Below are 18,650 nucleotides of genomic sequence, written 5' to 3'. Positions count from 1 at the left end.
GACAGGGCACCTGGAACTGTGCCCTGAGACCCTGGGGCTGGACACTCACCAGAGCCTGCTTCCTGGAGAGACCTGCGTGGGCGAGGGTGGAACTCAGCAGCCCTGTCCCCAGGGCCACTTTACAGTTCATACACCCCTGTCCCCCACCCCTGGCGTCACGCCAGCGCCTTCAATCCCTGGAAGCAGGCAGGGAAGCCTCAGAGAAGGCCAGGGATGTGCCCAAGGTCACCCAGCAGCCTCCAGGCCACCCACAGTGGCACAGGCTTATTCTCGTGTTCAAACATTGAGTGCCCAAAGCAAGCCAGGGCCAGGGCGGTCAGCAGCGACTAGACAGGTCAGCGAGCTCCCAGCCTGGTGGACAGAAGGACAAGGAAGCCGACTTGTGCCCTGGGGAGCCCCAGGGCTCAGAGGAGAGACCCCTGTTCCAGTGTGGGGGGTGGGAGGAGACGGTGTGGCTTGTTTGGGGGCCACGGTGGCTTGGTGCTACTGGCCTATCTAGTTTAAGGAGGTTTGGGTCCAGGACAAGGCAGGGGAGGTGGCAGGTGATCCTCAGGCCCCATCATCACCCCCATCACAGGTCCTGCCCTTCCGTGGCAGGAGTCCCAGGGGCAGGGACCACACCCTCCTGTGGCAATGTTAGCTCAGGGCGGGCACCGCACCTGCACACCCGCGGCGCTCTCTAAATGCTTGCCGGATGATGGCTGTTCGCACCCTTTGGCTGTGTAGCTTTACCTCTGTAAGTCTCCCTTTGTTTCATCTGTAAAATGGGTACTATATAGAGCTGCTCTGCAGATGTGGACAAAGTCAGAACCCTTCACAGGCTGCTCACCTGTGAGGAGTAAGCAGGGAGCAGGGCTGGGAGGGAGTCAGTGCTGAGCCCTGGGGATTCCCTGTGAACACAGGCTCTGGCTCTGCCTTGTAGCATCTTATAATCAAGGGGAGGCGGAGTGGTAAAAAGAAGGGCCGGATGTCCTTGTTCAGAAGGTGCCGAGTGGGATAAAGCCAGCCATTGCCAGCCCACACCCCCTACCCCCAGCGCCCCTGGCTGTGTGAGATGCGAGGGTCACATCCCTTCTTGGAGGGCCCCTTGCTCATCTGTCCAGTGGGGCGGCCCTCTTGCCTGCCTTGCAGGGCCTGGGGAACGGGGTGGCTGTGCCCAGAACCTGCTGCAGGTGTGCGGAAGGAGGGCCCCTGCTCGGCCTCATCACCTGGGCTCCCCGCCCCCACCCAGCCTCCCTGCCCTGCTGCACAGTCTTGTCCCCACCGCAATCTGCCGGGGGCAATGCTGCCCCCCAGGCCTGACTGCCAAGCCCTCAACATTGCATAGTCACTGGCCGGGGTCACACATGCTGGGTCCAGATCAACATGTCCTTCAGCAGGGACTTGGAGTGGCCATGATAGGACCTTATACCCACCTGCTCAGATCCCAGGCACAGCCAACGTCCCCCAACACCACGGTGCCAAGTGGCCCAAACCCTGTTCTGTGCGGCCCCGTACTCCGCCAGGTGCTTCCTGTGTGCGAGGTGAGCCAGCTCACGTCTGCCTGTAATTGGATCCCCTGGAAAGGAGCCCCTACTTCCCCCCACCTGAGCTCTCCAGGCCGGGAGGAAAATCCTGCCCTCACATGGAGAACATCAGAGGAGCCCGACAGCAGGCTCAGGCTCGGGGAGGGATGAAGAGCTCCCGGGGCCTCCCCAGGTGCCAGCCTGGACCCCTGTGCCGGGGAGGCTGAGCAGCAGGACCTCGGGGTCCAATAGATGAGATGTTAGCTCCTTCCTACTTGGGCCGTAGCTGCGGCCAGCCCTCTTTGTCCCAGAGGCAGTGGTGGCAGGGGATCTGCTGTGACATTGGTGGGCCACAGTGTCCCCACGCTGCTGCCTGGCCCACACCCTGCCTGGGGAATGGTCCTCGGAGCACACACACACATTCATAATGGCGAGGTGACTGGTGACCGGGGACAACACCCTCACATTTCCTTCGTTCATCGCGCAGAGAAAGCATGCTTCCGTGGGGAGCAGTTTGGATTTTTCAGACTTTTAACGGAAACGGGACAATGCACGTGCAGGGCCCAGCCCCGTGCCCGACGTGGCTCAGCACCCGAGAAACAGCAGCTTGGCAGTGCTGTGCCAAGAGCCGGCAGGCGCCGACTGCCAAGCCTGGGAATGACGGCAGGGCGCCAAGCCCGGGGGTACCATTTTCAGTCAAAAACAAGGAGTGGGTCCGATTTCCTTCTGGGCTCAGCAGCTGGCTCTGAAGGGAGGGTGGTGATGTTGGTTAGACCTACTGTGCGCCGTCTGTTTACGCATTGACTTGATTGCGTCTTCCCCACTGGCCCTGCAGGGGCTTACGCAGAGAGAAACAGGCTCAGAAAGGTTCTGCGACCTGTCCGAGGTCACGTGGCCTGTGAGAGGCTGAGTCAGGATTCGAACTCAGCTCTGCCTTGTTCCTGACTGAGCCCAGAGGCCTCCCTGGGGGCACTGCCCAGAGGTGTCCAGAAAGGAGTTAAGGAAAAGCCAGACTCCTGGGAATGCCGCAGAGCCGCCCCAGGGCTGCCTTTGAAGGGCTGCCGTAGCTCACACATCCAAGTTCTTTGTTCTTTAAAAACATGAATCCTCCTCTGCCAGGACCCCTCTGCCCCCCTCCCAGAATCACCTGATCAGAAAGCCCGGGAGGCTGGGGGAGGCTGGGGGAGGCCACAGCTCCACAACCAACACAGTCCTGTCTGTAACTGGTTTCTGCAGCAGTTTCATCACCGTCTAGGAAAAACCGTAGTTGCTGCTTCCAGGGGGCTGTTCTAAGGCATTGGAGACCCTCTCTCCCAATCTCATAGGGTTTGGACCCACCCATCCCCCATTCCTTGGGTTTCAGCTCATCTGACCAGCTGGCAAGGCTCTGCTTAATGTGCCGTTCAGCCAGGCGTGTCCTCCTCCAGGGAGCCCTCCCAGATAACCACCTCCAGCTGCCCCAGCAGAGGGACTCACTCCTCCTCAGGGTTCCCAGCAAGCTCTGTTAAATGCTGTGCACCAGCACATTTAATTCTCGTCAGAACTTTGTGGGTTGAGGCTTTTATAATCCTAGCTTTACAGATGACGAAACTGAAGCCTGGGGTTTGGAGGAATGTGCCAGGGTGGGAGCTGCTCTGCCCTATGGCTGCTGGCTTGTGCGTCTGTCTCTCATGGGGCTGTGAGCTTTGAGGGCCAAGGTCATCCCTGTGAGCCCGAGCATACACGGGGTGCTGTGCAGGAGCCCTTGTTTTGCAGGGGAGAAGCCACGTATCCTGTTGGCTGGAGTCTGGGTAGAACTCAGGTCTTCTGGGTGCCAGCCCAGGGAGCTCCCTGGGACTGAGCGTGCACTCTCATCCCCACTCCTCTGACCATCTCAGCCCTGCGCACCCAGGTTGCCCACTCCTCCAAGCCTCAGTCTTCTCATCTGCCTAATGGGAGCACCAGTCGTCCTTCTAGGGCTGTGGTGGGGAAGGCCGTGGTCATCTTCTAAGGCACTGGCCGGATGCTAGGGTGACCACAGAGCCCAGCTCCGTGCTCAGGACGCTAGCTGCATGTTCTGGGCACAGTGGCAAAGCAGCAGCTGGTTGGTCAGGGTCTGTTTGCAGAAGCAGCCCTGGGCGGGATGCAACCTGCGGAGCGTGAGGCTGCAGCGGCCCAGAGGCATCTCCGCCTCCCTTGGTCCCCAGGCCCCATCTGACAACACAGGGCCGTCCGTGGCTGCTGCTGTCTTCCTTCCTCCGCATCCAGAGCCATCACTCCTTCCTTTGAACCCGCCCAGCACCATCTGCAGGACCATGTGGACCCAGCTCTCCCTTGGCAGAGCCCCTCTAAGCGGCACTTCCAAGATGCGCCGGGCGGCGGGCTTCTGAGAATCCGCACCAAGAAAACACTCTCTGTCTGTCTTCCCACTCGTGGCATCTGCCCGAGGCCGCGGCCGCGGTGAGTGTTTCTACTCACTCGATCGTTTTCCAGCCGGGACCCAAGAGAGACGCCGCCCGGAGCTGGACCAATTCATATTTTGGCCTGAAAATGAATCAGTAATTTTTGTTTCCCTACCTTTTGCTCCCCGCCTCCATTTTGTGTTGTTTTGTTTTGTTTTAAGACGGAGTCTCACTCTGTTGCCCAGGCTGGAGTGCAGTGGTGCGATCTCGGCTCACTGCAACCTCCGCCTCCCGGGTTCAAGCGATTCTCCTGCCTCAGCCTGCCAAGTAGCTGGGATTACAGGCGCATGCCACCACGCCCAGCTAATTTTTGTATTTTTAGTAGAGATGGGGTTTCACCATGTTGGTCAGGCTGGTCTCAAACTCCTGACCTCAAGTGATCCACCCGCCTCAGCCTCCCAAAGTGCTGGGATTACAGGCGTGAGCCACCGTGCCCGGACTCCCCACCCCTTTTTGCCCAGTGGGGATTCACGTTTGGTGGGTGGGGCAGAAAGAAGGGAAGTGGATGCCTGGATCCTTTCCTTACTTCCTCCCTCTGTCCTCCCATCCCGCTGGTCCTCGCTGTGTAATTAAAGCCCTCTGTGCTTGGCCACATCCAGGCATCTGGCGTCACCAAGGTCCAGTGTCGCTGAAGCTGTTTGCCAGAAATACAAAGCCACAGCTGCAGTTTATCCTGGGCTCAGAGTCAGACTAAACATTCCCCCACGCAGGGGAAGCTGGGAGAACCCACCTGACGATCTGGGCTGTGCTCAGCACTTGCACTAGTCAGGCCACGTTGGGCTGTCATTGGCTCGAGGTCGGGGCAGGGTTTCCAAGCCTGAGATCCTAGCACAGGGCCCGGCACAGGCAGTCACTCGGGGTGTGAACCAAGAAATCAGGACAGCCGGCGGCAAAGGCTGTCAGCGGTTCCCAAACTGCGGGCGTACTCCGTGGGCCACTGGCAAAATCAGCTCAATGGGTTTGATCAACATTATTTTTTCAGTCAAATAGAGTGGAGTAGAACATGATAGAAAATATCAGTGCACTCAGGCCGGGCGCGGTGGCTCACGCCTATAATCCCAGCACTTTGGGAGGCCAAGGCGGGTGGATCACGAGGTCAGGAATTCAAGACCATCCTGGCCAAGATGGTGAAACCCCGTCTCTACTAAAAATACAAAAAAAATTAGCCGGGCGTGGTGGTGGGCGCCTGTAATCCCAGCTACTCAGGAGGCTGAGGCAGATAATTGCTTGAACCTGGGAGGCAGAGGTTGCAGTGAGCTGAGATCGTGCCACTGCACTGCCTGGGCAACAGAGCGAGACTCTGTGTCAAAAAAAAAAAGAAAAAAGAAAATATCTATGCACGTCCTTCTGCATTAAGCTAAGGCTGGAGTCTGGATGCGTGGACCTGTGTGGTGACATCAGCTGCATCTCTCTGGGACATGGTCGGTCTGCAGGTCATTTCTCCAAGGCCAGACCACAGATGTGTCTTGGTGCCTCAAGAGCGGGTCCGCAATCCGTCACTGCACACGTTAAAAGTGCCCACGTTGGCCGACAGTTGCTGCAGTTTATTTTTTTATTTTTTTGAGACAGAGTCTCGTTCCTGTCACCCAGGTTGGAGTGCAGTGGCGCGATTTCGGCTCACTGCAATCACGTCTCCCGGGTTCAAGTGATTCTCCTGCCTCAGCCTCCCAAGTAGCTGGGACTACAGGCACCTGCCACCACGCCCAGCTAATTTTTGTATTTTTAGTAGAGACGAGGGTTTCACCATGTTGGCCAGGCTGGTCTCGAACTCCTGACCTCAGGTGATCTGCCTGCCTTGGCCTCCCAAAGTGCTGGGATTACAGGCATGAGCTACCGCTCCTGGCCAATTGCTGCAGTTTCTAAGTGGGCGTTGATTCGGGCTACATGAACAGGAGTGCTGGACATGTGTGATTTCAGTGTCCTTCCTCGGGCAGAGGCAAAGGCAGGGGGCCAGGTGTGCTCACCCCAATTGATCGGCACCAAGGAGGAGCCCCGGGGGGATGGTGGGGTCACTGTAACTGGCACCCAGACTGGGAGGGCAGTGGGAAAGAGGGGACCGAGGACTGTGGGTGCAGGGACCAGCTCTTGGCACCAGAAGCCTGGGTAGAGGGGCATACTCAAGGCTACAGCCATCCTGGTCAGTGGACCTGCCACCAAGCGTGAGTGTGGACATGGTGTCAGGACATTAGCCTTCGGGCGCTGGTGGCAAGGGTAGGTCCAGACTGTCATGGGACTGAGGGCACAAGATGTAGTCGGCCCCCGCTTTTTGCCGCTCACGGCCGCCTGGCCGCTGGCCAGTGTCCGAGCCTCAGCCCTGTAAGGGTGGGGTGCCTGGGCTCGGGGAAAGGGTTTGGGGAGGGACATGGGCACGCAGAGAGCACGCAGCCCCCGCGCTGAGTCTCGACTGCCCGTCATCCCATCAGCCGGGGTGCAGGGGCAGGAACGGCCCCTCCCGCCACATCCTGAGGAGTCAGGGCAGGGCTGGGGTATGGCGAGTTACGTAAATGGCAGCATTGGTTCCAGGCGTCCCAGTGGTGGGAGTGAGTGCTGGAGGCAGAGCCTGGGGGATCCTCTCGGAGGCTGTGGTCTGGGCTACCGGGGCTTCTTGCTCTCATTCTGGATGGTCCCGCTGAGCCTTTTGGAAGATGCACAGCCGGGCATCTGTACATCAGCTCACCCGCCCCTGGTTGGGCACGCCCGCTGGCTGCTGGGGTGTCCCCACTAACCCCACTGTGGCCTAGTTCCCCGCAATTCCTGCCCCTGCAGCAGGCAGACACAGGGCCCAGGACCCTGCCACTCCTCCAGGGCTACCCTGCTGGGCAGACCTGCTCTGTCCCCACCCACCGAGTCTGTCCTGCCTCTCGCCCGGTTGGGGTCCCCTGAGCACGGGTGTCTCCTCTGTTCTTTTGCCCTAAGGTGCCCAAAGGCAGAACCGTGACCTCGTACCCGCTGACTTGGCTTTTGCAGCTGGTGCCTGGCAGGAGATGCTCGGTGGAACATCTGTTGAATGAGAGGCTGGGACAGACCCCTCGGGAGGGCTGGGGGAGAGTGGAGACCAGAGTCCGGGAGAGGAGCAGGGGAGGCAGGAGCCCTTGCCCAGGCCTGGGCCATCCAGCTGGCACTTGCTGAACACCTACTATGTGCCAGGCCTGAGCTTATTCTCGGTGGATGGTCATAGCCTGGGAGGAAGGCGTGGCTATGATCTCTGCTTTACAGACGTGGGTGCTGGGGCCCGGAGAGGTGTGGGGACTCGCCAGGGCTCTTTGAGGCAAAGCTGGGGCCCTGGAACCCAGATCCACAACCCCTGGGCTCCCCTGCCTTCAGGAACTCCTTTATGGAACTCCCTCAGCACTGAGCCATGCCCAGGTCCCCAGTCCCCAGGGCAGAGGCCCAGCCGACGGCCAATGCCAGCCAGGCATCCCAGGGGGCTTTGGGCCTGCCGGTCCCTCTAGCTCCCCTCCTCCTGCGGAAACAGGCTCCTACTGCCCGCTGCCTTCTCAGGGGAGCGCCTGAGCTTCTGCCAGGATTAGGCCTTTGAAAAGGTGCGTGCTCAGGGTCCCAATATGCGGCCATCAATACGGCTCTCCACCGCTCCTCAGATCTCCCTGAGCCTGATCGAATTTCCTTCCGCCCCGAGCCAGTCACTCCTGAGGACTTTCAGATTTCAGAGCTGGGCCAGGTTTGAGGCAGCAAAGCACGAAAAAGGAGGTGTCATCTCCCTCCAGCTCCCTGACGTCAGAGCTGCCCAAACGCCGTGACGGACACGTCCCCGAGGGCTCAAAGCAGGGCTCAGAGCATCAGCAAACGCTCACATGGCAGACGCCTCGGGTCAGACCAGGCACCCGGGCAGTTCCGAGCGACTGAAATCAGGCTGCTTAGTAATGAAACTGGCAGCTCGCCGGTGCCGCAGCCAGATCTCTAACACATCAGACTCTGACACAGATGGAGGCCGGCCGGGCCACTGAGCTGCCTCGGAGAATAAAGCAGGAAAAGGCTTGTTAAACAGAAAGAGGGCTGGGAGGGCTGGGGAGGCCAGCCGGGACGGATTGTCAGCGGATCCTGTAAATACTCCAGGCAGTCTGGCCCGGACCAGCGTGGTACTTATTTCAAAGCAATTTAACCGATGGGATTCCTGACTCCCAAATCAAGAATGTTATTAAAATGAAGAACAGAGGCAGCCCCAGCGCTCGTTGGTACCCAAGTCACACCCCGCCAGCTGTGGGCTCCTCGTCCTCCCCTGAGCCACCACCTGGACTCCGGTTTCCCAGCACCCCGACCCCTGTGCAGGCTTGTTTTGGGGAAGGGGAGCTTATTGAGGGACAGGGCTCTGGAGGCCAAGCCTGGGGTGTGTTGGGGGTGCTCTCGGTTCTTAAAAACTGGAGGATAGACTTTTGTTCAGTTTTGTTTTGACCTGGAAAAAGATATTAAGACCCTGCCCCCGCTTTATTTGACCATTGGGGAAACTGAGGCCCAGAGCAAAGTGCTGGAGATGCCCCCAAAGCCGGCCTTCCTCCACCCCACCGAGATTCCTTTTTTTTGAGACAGAGTTTTGCTCTGTCACCCAGGCTGGAGTGCAGTGGCATGATCTCGGCTCACTGCAACCTCCGCCTCCCGGGATCAAGCAATTCTCCTGCCTCAGCCTCCCCAGTAGCTGGGATGACAGGCGCCCGCCACCAAGCCTGGCTAGTTTTTGTATTTTCAGTAGAGATGGGGTTTCACCATGTTGACCAGGCTGGTCTGGAACTCCTGACCTCAGGTGATCCACCCACCTTGGCCTCCCAAAGTTCTGGGATTACAGGCGTGAGTCACCGTGCCCAGCCCACCTGCCCTTTTTTTTTGAGGTAGAGCCCAGGCTGGAGTACAGTGGCACGATCACAGCTCACTGCAGCCTCAACCTCCCGGGCTCAAGGGATCCTCCTGCCTCAGCCTCTCAAGTAGCTAGGATTACAGGCATCCACCATCACACCTGGCTAATTTTTTAAATTTTTTGTAGAGATAGGGTCTCACTATGTTGTCTCGAACTCCTGGGCTCAGCCTTCCTTGCTGGGATTCCAGGCATGAGCCACCATGCCCAGCCTGGAATTCCTCCCTGAGGAGCCATTTTGGGGGCCTGTGGGCATTTGGTCAATCCCACCTTGAGCCACCACGAGGCTCTGGAGCCCCTGCTGTTTTCCAGGCCCCTGGCCGGGGGCTGTTGCGGGAAGTGGGCAGCCAGGCCCCTGCCCTCCCGAGAGGGCAGGTCGGGAGCAAGGTGAGGGGAGTCTCTGGGCGGGGTGGGTCCGGGTGGGCTGTGAGTCCTGGGATGGTCGGTGCCAATGCCCCTTCCCCATCTTCCCTTTGCAGGTGTTTCAGCGCCGGGAGGACGGCTCCGTGAACTTCTTCCGGGGCTGGGACGCGTACCGAGACGGCTTCGGCAGGCTCACCGGGGAGCACTGGCTAGGTGAGCAGCCCGCCCACCACCCGGCCCAGGTGGGCCTCCTCCCCATGCCTTCCGGACACAGTTGGGTCCCAGCTGCTCCCTGAATGGGTTTGGGCTGGGTTGCCCTGGCCTCGGCACACCTGAGCCAGCTCACAGGTGTCATGCATGAAGGTGACAGGCATTCAGAAGGAATGAGGCCAGACATTGCCAACGGAAGTGTCGGCGTGGGTGGGCTCCCACTGCTCATAAAGGCTGAGGGTCCCACAGGCCCTTGGAGGCTGGTTCCTGCCGGGGTCGCCCTGGGACCTGCTGGCTGTCCTGAATCAAGCAAGCTTGGGCAGGTGGTCAGCAACATCCCAGGCAGCAGGAGGACAGAGGAGGACCCGGCACCACCGTGCCCAAGGGTGCCAGGGACACCAGGCATGGAACTCCCAAGAGTGGCCACTGGTGCTCCCAGCCAGGGCTCCTGTTTGGGCCTGGAGGCAACTGCACGCCTTCCTGCCACTGGGACACAGTCCCTGCCAGGCACAAAGTAGGAGCTCAGAAGGTTCTGTCAATATCATTACTTACGTTTAAATTCACTCAGTATTTTAAAATTTTTGAAAGTCCTTAACATTTCTTTTTTTTTTTTTAACATTTCACTATCTAAACAAAATATTCTAAACAAAACTTCATTTACCTAAACAAAATATTTATCTTAACAAAACATCCTAAAAGAATCACAACTTTGAGGTCCTGTCTACCTATATATATTTGGGAAGTGGCTATGGCTTGAAGTGAGGTGGATTTTTCTGGTTGTTCTTGAGATGTTATTTACAAGCAACAAAATTCCCTGTGTGGAAGTGTATGACCCCATGGTTTTTAGTATATTCAGAATATTGCAACCATCGCCACTGGGTCCAGAACCTTTTCTTCACTCCAGAAGGAAACCCTGTACCCCCGGGAGCAGTCACTCCCTTGCAGATTTTGAATATACATGAAACGCACAGGTGCTGGGGGACGTGTGCCCCGAGTGTCATCTGGGCAGCCTCGAATGCCCCACAGTGTCCTCCTGCACTTAAGCCCCCTGGGTGCGTGTGGACATCCAGGGAGTTCCATGAGCTGTGGGGGCGGGGGCGGGGGGCTGCGGCGGAGGGGGCGCCTTGGGTGGGAGGGAGGGAGAGGGTGAGAAGGGTGAGGACATCCTGGGAGTTCCCCAGTGCGGGGCAGAGCTGGTGGTGGAAGGAGAGGGTGAGACAGGTGTGGACATCTGAGGAACTCCCCTGCGAGCCAGCGGGGTCAGAGCTGGTAGGGGGAGCTTGGGCGGGAAGGAGAGGGTGGGTCGGCGTGGCTGGCGGGAAGCATCACCTGAGAGGCTGAGAGCACAGGTCTGGGCACCAGCCGGGGTCAGGAGGGCTCCAGGCCTGTAAGGATGTTCAGTGACACCCCTGGAAGACGGGGGGTCGGGGGCCCCAAAGGCAGGGTTGGGGTGGCGAGGCAGAGCCGCCCCTCTGTGTGCATGGAGGCCCCTGGGCAAGATCTGCCACCCATGCCCCCTCCTTACCCCGGCCCACGAGGGCAGGGCCCTCTCCGACCTGCCGTGCCCTGGTACCCAGGGGTTGCCAACAACAGGGAAGGTCACACTCTGTGTGGACTTCATGGCCACACCCCATGCTGACCCCCGACCCACTGAGCACCCAGCTACATGCTTGCCATACATTGTCCCCAAAGCCTCACACCCACCTAGTTGGGGGCCCTGCTGTCGTCCCCTCCTTTTAGAGATGAGGAAGTTGAGGCTCAGGAAAGGGAGGTCCCTTGTCCCAAGCCTGCGTGTGTTGGGGTCGGGGGAGCCCCAGCAGGGTCTACACACTGGCGCCCAGCCAAGCTCACCTCATCCCCGAACCTGGTGGGTGCAAGGAGGGGAGATGGGGAGACCCTGCCTCAGGCTCCCCAAGCTGGGGGTAAAGATAAGGACAAGGCGGCAGGGCCGAGGCATGCCCTCACCACCACCCACCCCCTGGAGCAGCGGTGATGCCGGTGCTCATGGTATCTTAATTGAAATCTATCAACAGCTGCAGATGATGCGGGAGGAAGCGTTTAAGCAGGTCCTGATTCCAGCATCCTGCAGACGAGCCCTGACAGGAATGTCAACAGCGCCGGTCCCTCCTCTACCGCACCACCCTCCCCATCCCCTCTCAATGAGTGCTTTGTCTTTTCCTATTGAGTCAGGGAAGCTCTTTATATATTAAGATTATCGATCATTTGTCCAACACATGATAGGTATTAACTTCTGGCCATTTTTCAGCTTTTTCTTTTTCTTTTTTGGGCTCATGTTATTATTCATTTCCTAGAAATTTAAGATGTTTATGCACTCAGTTCTGCCACCCTTTTCTTCGTATTTTTTCTGGGTTTTAGCCCCTGCTTTCCTTTCCTTCCCTTCCTAGTTTTATTTTTTTTTTAAGTCTCCTCTATTTTTTCTTCTATTTTTCTTTCTTTTTTTCTTTTTTTTTTTTTTGAGGCGGAGTCTCGCTCTGTAGTTCAGGCTGGAGTACAGTGGCATGATCTCAGCTCACTGCAACCTCCACCTCCCGGGTTCAAGTGATTCTCCTGCCTCAGCCTCCCAAGTAGCTGGGACTACAGGCGCCCGCCACCACGCCCAGCTAATTTTTGTATTGTTAGTAGAGACAAGGTTTTCACCATATTGGCTAGGCTGGTCTCGAACTCCTGACCTCGTGATCTGCCCATCTTGGCCTCCCAAAGTGCTGGAATTGCAGGCGTGAGCCACCGTGCCTGGCCTTTTCTTCTGTTTTTCTAGTGTCGTTTTAGGTTGACAGCTTTAGTCCAGCCGGAAGTCCACTGGAGTGGACATGTGAAGTTTAGGGTCTTAGTGGTTTCCTGTCTGTTTCAAGCCATCAACCCTCTTTCTTGCTCTCTGCGATTTGAGCTGGGAGCTGGTGAAGGAGTTGGATCAGGGGCCCAGGGAATCTGGGAAGAACAGCTAACGTGGCTGGGGGCGGTCCTGGAAGGCCAGGGAGAGCTGGGAGAGCTGGAGAAAGCCAAAGAGCAAGGGCAGGGAGGCAACGGAGGGAGGAGGTGGCGTGGACTGGAGGAAAGACAGAGCGGAGCCCAGGCCCCCGGTCCCCACCCACCCCTCCCTCGGGCGTCCTGCCTAGCAGCCCCCGGGACACCGCTCATGAATTGTCACTCAACCCAGAGGAGTGGCTAATGGTGGTCTTTGGGCCCCAGTGGCCAATTAGTGGTGGGAAAAGGAATCTTCCAGTATCCCCGGGGTGCCGGTCTCCCTCTCTCCCTATTCCTGCATTGTCTGATTTGTTCTGGGTAAGGTCTGAATAGCAGCGGGGATTCGGGGCCCTTCTGCCTGGGTTCAAATCCCAGCAATGCCACTCAGCAGCCGCGTGACCTGGGCCAGCTCCTTAACCTCCCTGGGCCTCATTTTCCTCCCCTGTAAAATAGGGACTAACAGGCACTCCTTCCCCGGGGCCTTGGGAAGCAGCAGTCAGCACCTGGATAATGTGTGCAGTGGGCCAGCCCTGCCAGAAGAGCTGCCCAGGGATTCTGTAATTAAATCGGACTCACTCTAATTCCACTGGATTCACTCATCTGCACCAAGGGCTGAGAACGGTGCTGGGCCCCTGCGAGTGCCATCCAGGTGGTGGCTGTTGTCATGATTACCTCCCGCCTGCCATTTGTGTATGACGTTCCCCTGGCCCCTCACATCAGCCCTGTGCTAGCCGAGCTGGGGCCCAGAGAGGGAGAGCGGCTGCCCTGAGACTCAGCAGCAGGAGAGTCAGGGAGGTGGGGACCCTGGGTGAGACCCTAGGCTCTCAAAGCCCATGCCCTGGCAGGTCCTTGGGGAAGAACGTGGGTCGTGCGGTCAGCTTTGCTGCAACTCCTCCCACAGCGGCTGCTCCTGGTCCCTGGATCTGGTGACTGGGACCAAACGCTTCTTGTCCAGGCGGGATGGGGGAGGATCTGCACAGCCTCCGGCCGGCACACACTGACCCCGGGAGGTGCGGAACCACGGACAGGCAGGCAGGAGGGAGAAGCAGATGGAATACCACTCGCTGCTACTAACTTGTAAATCATTTCATTAAATGCCCTCTTAATCAAGAGTAACCACACCAGCAGTGAAGCGTCTTGGGTGTCTGAGCACATGTGTGTGTATAGTAGGGGAGGCCTGGCATGAGACCCTGGGATGGGCAGGGCAGAGTTGAGGTGGGGCGGGGACAGCAGGAGGGAGAGAGTGGGATTGGGGGCGCAGAGCCGGCCTAGAGGGGTGAGGGTGCCGCCTGCTGCCTCCCATTCACTAAGCGAGCGCTGGGGGAGCACCATTGTGCTGGGCCCCACCCCAGGCACTGGGGTCCGCAGTGGCTAGGTTGGACACGCCACTCTCACGGGAATTCCACACTGGTGGGGAAACTGACAAGACAGGCAGCCGGGACCCTGAAAGATAAACACCCACAGGGGCACATGTGTTGGCAGAGGAGGTCCTCAACGCCGACGGGAGGTCAGGCAGCCTTCCAGAAATGAACAGAAGGTAACCAAGTGAGGAGGAGTAGGGACAAGCATCCCTGGCAGAGGGAACAGCATGTGCAAAGGCCCAGAGGCCAGGTTTAGGAAAATGCGAACACCGGATCCTGTCTGGCTCTGGCTGGAGTCTGGGTAAGGGTGCTGTCACCCCCACCTCCTCCCGCCTCCTGCAGTCTTCCCGCCAGCTCAGAGCCCCAACGTTTGAAAAGCATCACAGCTCCACTTAAAGGGAACAGAGAAAACCAAACATGAAAACTGTCGGTCCTCAGTGGCTCGCCCAACAAAGAAGGAAGTAGCCCAGGGCTGATTGCACGCACTTGGTGGTTGTCCCTTTCTGTTCCCAACTGCATGAGCTCAGCTGTCATTTATCATTTCTCTCTGGGGAGTCGCTTCCTATGCCCCTCAGCTTCTCCCACCATTTCCCCCCCAACTTTAGGGCTCAAGAGGATCCACGCCCTGACCACACAGGCTGCCTACGAGCTGCACGTGGACCTGGAGGACTTCGAGAATGGCACGGCCTATGCCCGCTACGGGAGTTTCGGTGTGGGCTTGTTCTCCGTGGACCCTGAGGAAGACGGGTACCCGCTCACCGTGGCTGACTATTCCGGCACTGCAGGTGAGGCTCCAGCTGCGGCAGGGATGGGGAAAGGGGGGCGGCCTGGGAGGACGGAGGACGGAGGAGGTCCTGCCCTCCAAAATGATCAAGGCTAATGGATTTTTCCCCCTTTGAAAGTAATCAGGTTTTTGAAAAATAACAAACATTGATAAACTACCAACCCCACATCACAATCAGAGGCCTGAAACCAATCTAAATTTTTTTTAAGTAATAAATTTTTCAAATTGGAAGAGTGAACAAGACAGAAAAGGGAAAATTTTCTTCCTTACCAAGGATTCCTCAATCCTTGTCTTCATCAATTGATTAAGTTGCATGTCATAAAAAATGAGCTTCTGTGAATCTACTGTTCGTTTTTCATAATAGTGTTAATTATGCCCTTCGGCCCTCTGGGATCAGGTCAAGGCTACTTGCCTCCACCTCCAAGTCCTGCTTGGTCCTCACCCCTGCAAGGCGAAACCAGCAGAGCCTGGAGTGTTTTCCCGTTTTGCAGATGAAGAAACTGAGCCCAGAGCCAGGAATCAGGAGACCCAGGGTTCGGGTTCGCTGGGTCTCTAAAGTATAGTGGCTGGACCCCCCTGAGCTGGGTTCCCCCTCTCAGGCCGAGGAGGAGGAGGCAGGAGAGGGAATGTGGAAAAGTCGGGGGAGGGATAGAGACCACCTAGACCCAGGGGCAGCCCCAGGCACGCCTGAGGAAGGACTGCGTGCATGTGAGTGCATGGACACACCCGGGTGTGGAAGGGCGGGTGTGCTTGCACGGGTGCACACCAATGTATGTGTGAGCACGTGCGTACGTGTATGCACTCATGTCCAGGTTCACGTGCAGTGTCTCGGTGTCTGCTCACACATGCAATACCAGTGGGCGTCCCCGTGCCCCCCGTGCCCACACCTCTGTGCACCCCTGCGCAGGCGACTCCCTCCTGAAGCACAGCGGCATGAGGTTCACCACCAAGGACCGTGACAGCGACCACTCAGAGAACAATTGCGCGGCCTTCTACCGCGGCGCCTGGTGGTACCGCAACTGCCACACGTCAAACCTCAATGGGCAGTACCTGCGCGGTGCACACGCCTCCTATGCCGACGGCGTGGAGTGGTCCTCCTGGACCGGCTGGCAGTACTCACTCAAGTTCTCTGAGATGAAGATCCGGCCGGTCCGGGAGGACCGCTAGACCGGTGCACCTTGCCCTTGGCCCTGCTGGTCCTCATCGCCCCATCCCCGACCCCACCTCACTCCTTCGTGAATGTTCTCCACCCACCTGTGCCTGGCGGACCCACTCTCCAATAGGGAGGGGCCGGGCCATCCCTGACACGAAGCTCCCCTGGGCTGGTGAAGTCACACATCACCTTCTGACCGTCCCCACCCCCTCCATTTGGCAGCTAACTGATCTCTTGCCTCTGCTGATGGGGGCTGGCAAACTTGACGACGCCAACTCCTGCCTGCCCCCACTGTAGCTCCTGTGCTGTTTGCCGTCCCCTAGCCAGGATGGTGGAGTCTGCCCCAGGCAGCCCTCTGCTCTGCCCAGCCAAACACCCAGCGTTATGGGGACAGAGAGCAGGGGGCAGACAGCTCCCGGGGAGCCCTCTTAGCAGATTGTGGGGAATGTCAGGTCTCTCTGAGGTCAGGTCTGAGGCCAGTATCCTCCAGCCCTCCCAATGCCAACCCCCACCCCCATTTCCCTGGTGCCCAGAGAACCCACCTCTCCCCCAAGGGCCTCAGCCTGGCTGTGGGCTGGGTGGCCCCATCCTACCATGCCCGGAGGCCAGGACGGGGAGCTGCTGCCTTTGGGGACCCAGGCTCCAAGGCCGAGACCAGTTCCCTGGAGGCCACCACCCTGTGCCCCGGCAGGCCTGGGGTCTGCATTCCCCTTACCTGCTGTGCCCACCTGCTCTGTCTCAAATGAGGCCCAACCCATTCCCCCCCCAGCTCCCAGCCGTCCTCCCACCTGGGGCAGCCGGGGCTGCCATCCCATTTCTCCTGCCTCTGGAAGGTGGGTGGGGCCCTGCACCGTGGGTCTGGGCTGTGCTAATGGGAAGCTCTTGGTTTTCTGGGCTGGGGCCTAGGCAGGGCTGGGATGAGGCTTGTACCACCCCACCACCAATTTCCCAGGTACTCCAGGGTCCTGAGGCCTCCCAGGAGGGCCTTGGGGGTGGTGGCCCCCTCCCTGAGGTGGCTGTCTCCACAAGGAGGCCAACCCCTGCCATTGACTGTGGCCACCTGGACCCAGGCCAGGCCCGGCCCAGCAAGTAGTCAAGGAACAGGGACCACCTCACCGGGCAAATGGGGTCGGGGGGATTGGGGCACCAGACCAGGCACCACCTGGACACTTTCTTGTTGAATCCTCCCAACACCCAGCACGCTGTCATCCCCACTCCTTGTGTGCGCACACGCAGAGGTGAGACCCGCAGGCTCCCAGGACCAGCAGCCACAAGGGCAGGGCTGGAGCCGGGTCCTCAGCTGTCTGCTCAGCAGCCCTGGACCCGCGTGTGTTGCGTCAGGCCCAGACGCAGGGCGGTTTTTCCAAGGCCTCCTGATGGGGGGCCTCCGAGAGGGCTGGAGTCAGCCTTGGGGAGCTGCCTAGCAGCCTCTCCTCAGGCAGGAGGGGAGGTGGCTTCCTCCAAAGGACACCCGACGGCAGGTGCCTGGCGGGGGTGGGGTTCCGTTCTCCCTTCCCCTCCCACCGAAGTTTGTGCTTAAAAAACAATAAATCTGACTTGGCACCACTAGGGGGATGGTGGGACAGGCCGTGTGACCTGGCTGTCTGTCCCAGTGCCACCAGGTCATCCACATGCGCAGATGTCTGCAGCCCTTCCTTCTGCCGTGGGCCCAACCTGCCCTGCGTGCTGGACAGGACCTGGTCCCTGCCCTCTCGGTCCTCAGCTGGACGCAGATACAGCCAAGAATCAGGCAGTGGCAGCCTAGTGTGGCCGGGGTGGTGGATGGAGCAGGCCAGGTGCGGGGCCACGAGGAGCAAGATGTGGGTAAAATGACCACACGAGATTCAAAGGGAAATCCCTCCTCGGCTCCTCTTCCCACCATCTAGAAGCTAAGGGAGCCCACCCAGACCACCTGGGTTCCCAGGGCACTCTGTCACATTGCAGGGGCTGGGTGGGACCCGAGTTCTCATCCCAGGAGCCCCCCACTGACAGGCCCCAGGCAGGAGCTACCAGCCTCCCCATGCCAGTGACTGCGCCGGCGACTGCTTAGAAAGTGCCAGCGCTTTCTGATGTGTCATCAAACAAACTCCTGGTGAGTGTGAAGTTAATGGACTCACAGATGTGTGGGTGCAGCAGGAGGCACCGGGGCCCTCATGCCAGGGCTTGGCTGCGGAACAGTTGCACCATGGCTGGAGCCTGGCAAGGGGCCGGGGACAGGTGGAGGTGGCCTTTGGGAGCCTGTGGTCTAGGTCCAGGCAGCATCTGTCCTCAGTGGCTGGCTGCACTGGAGATGCCTGTCCTTTCTAGAGCCCTGTTACTGCCCTAGAGCACCAGGCCCTGTCCCAGACCAGGAGAGGGCACACGGCCCTACCAAGCACCGGCTGAATGGGCACAGAGCTTGACATGGTGGGGAGGGCCCAGGCCAGTGCACTGGCCCCACCCTCCCCAGGGGCACCTTCAAAGGCTGGCACTGGGGAAAAACGGTCCCTGCGCACCTGCTCCGGCCCACAGCCTCTCACCCTAGCCCTGCAGAGCCTACAGTCTGATACCAGTGCAAATGGCTGTCATCTGAGACAGGAGGATGGGGATGCTGGGAGAGCCCTGGGCGAGGGACAGCTCGAGATCTGTGGGCTGAGTGACCAGGCCAAGGGCTAGCGTGTGCACAGGGTTGCCTGGGACCCACAGGCCCCAAACCCTGTCCCCCGGGGCCCAGTTTGAGGGTGGATGCCTGCGGCCCTCCATCCCACAATGCCGCCTGACTGAGCCTCCTCCTGCTGCTTCACTTGAGGGGAGTAAGCTGAGTGGGAGGGGTCTCTGCATCGCCACACTGGGACCTGGAGGCGGTGCACCTGCGCTGTTGCCTCTCCACGTGCACAGGTAGGTTTTGTGGCTCAGCCAGTGGCCTTCCTCGTTTCCCCTAAACTTCACACACATCTCAGAGAGTTACACCAAAGGCCACCCAGCTAACTGCCTGAGCACCAGGGTCC

The 18,650-nt window shown here is 59.0% G+C and overlaps 1 protein-coding gene across 3 annotated transcripts in view; it reads left to right on the top strand.

Annotated features, from left to right (window-relative positions):
* The window catches only part of FIBCD1 (fibrinogen C domain containing 1), a 36,719-nt gene extending 19,424 nt beyond the window's left edge, over nt 1–17,295 (top strand). For all 3 annotated transcript variants that reach the window (XM_063714097.1, XM_063714096.1, XM_063714098.1), the window contains exons 6-8: nt 9,290–9,386; nt 14,332–14,511; nt 15,418–17,295. In XM_063714097.1, coding sequence (XP_063570167.1) covers nt 9,290–9,386; nt 14,332–14,511; nt 15,418–15,677 — 537 coding nt within the window. In that variant the 3' untranslated portion in view covers nt 15,678–17,295. The remainder of the gene's footprint in view (nt 1–9,289; nt 9,387–14,331; nt 14,512–15,417) is intronic.
* The last annotated feature ends 1,355 nt before the right edge of the window (nt 17,296–18,650 follow it).

This window comes from Pongo abelii, chromosome 13 (genome assembly GCF_028885655.2).
Source record: "Pongo abelii isolate AG06213 chromosome 13, NHGRI_mPonAbe1-v2.0_pri, whole genome shotgun sequence".
Classification (NCBI taxonomy): domain Eukaryota; kingdom Metazoa; phylum Chordata; class Mammalia; order Primates; family Hominidae; genus Pongo; species Pongo abelii.
The sequence above is the reverse complement of the archived record's forward strand: the minus strand, read 5'-3'. Positions and strand labels throughout refer to the sequence as shown.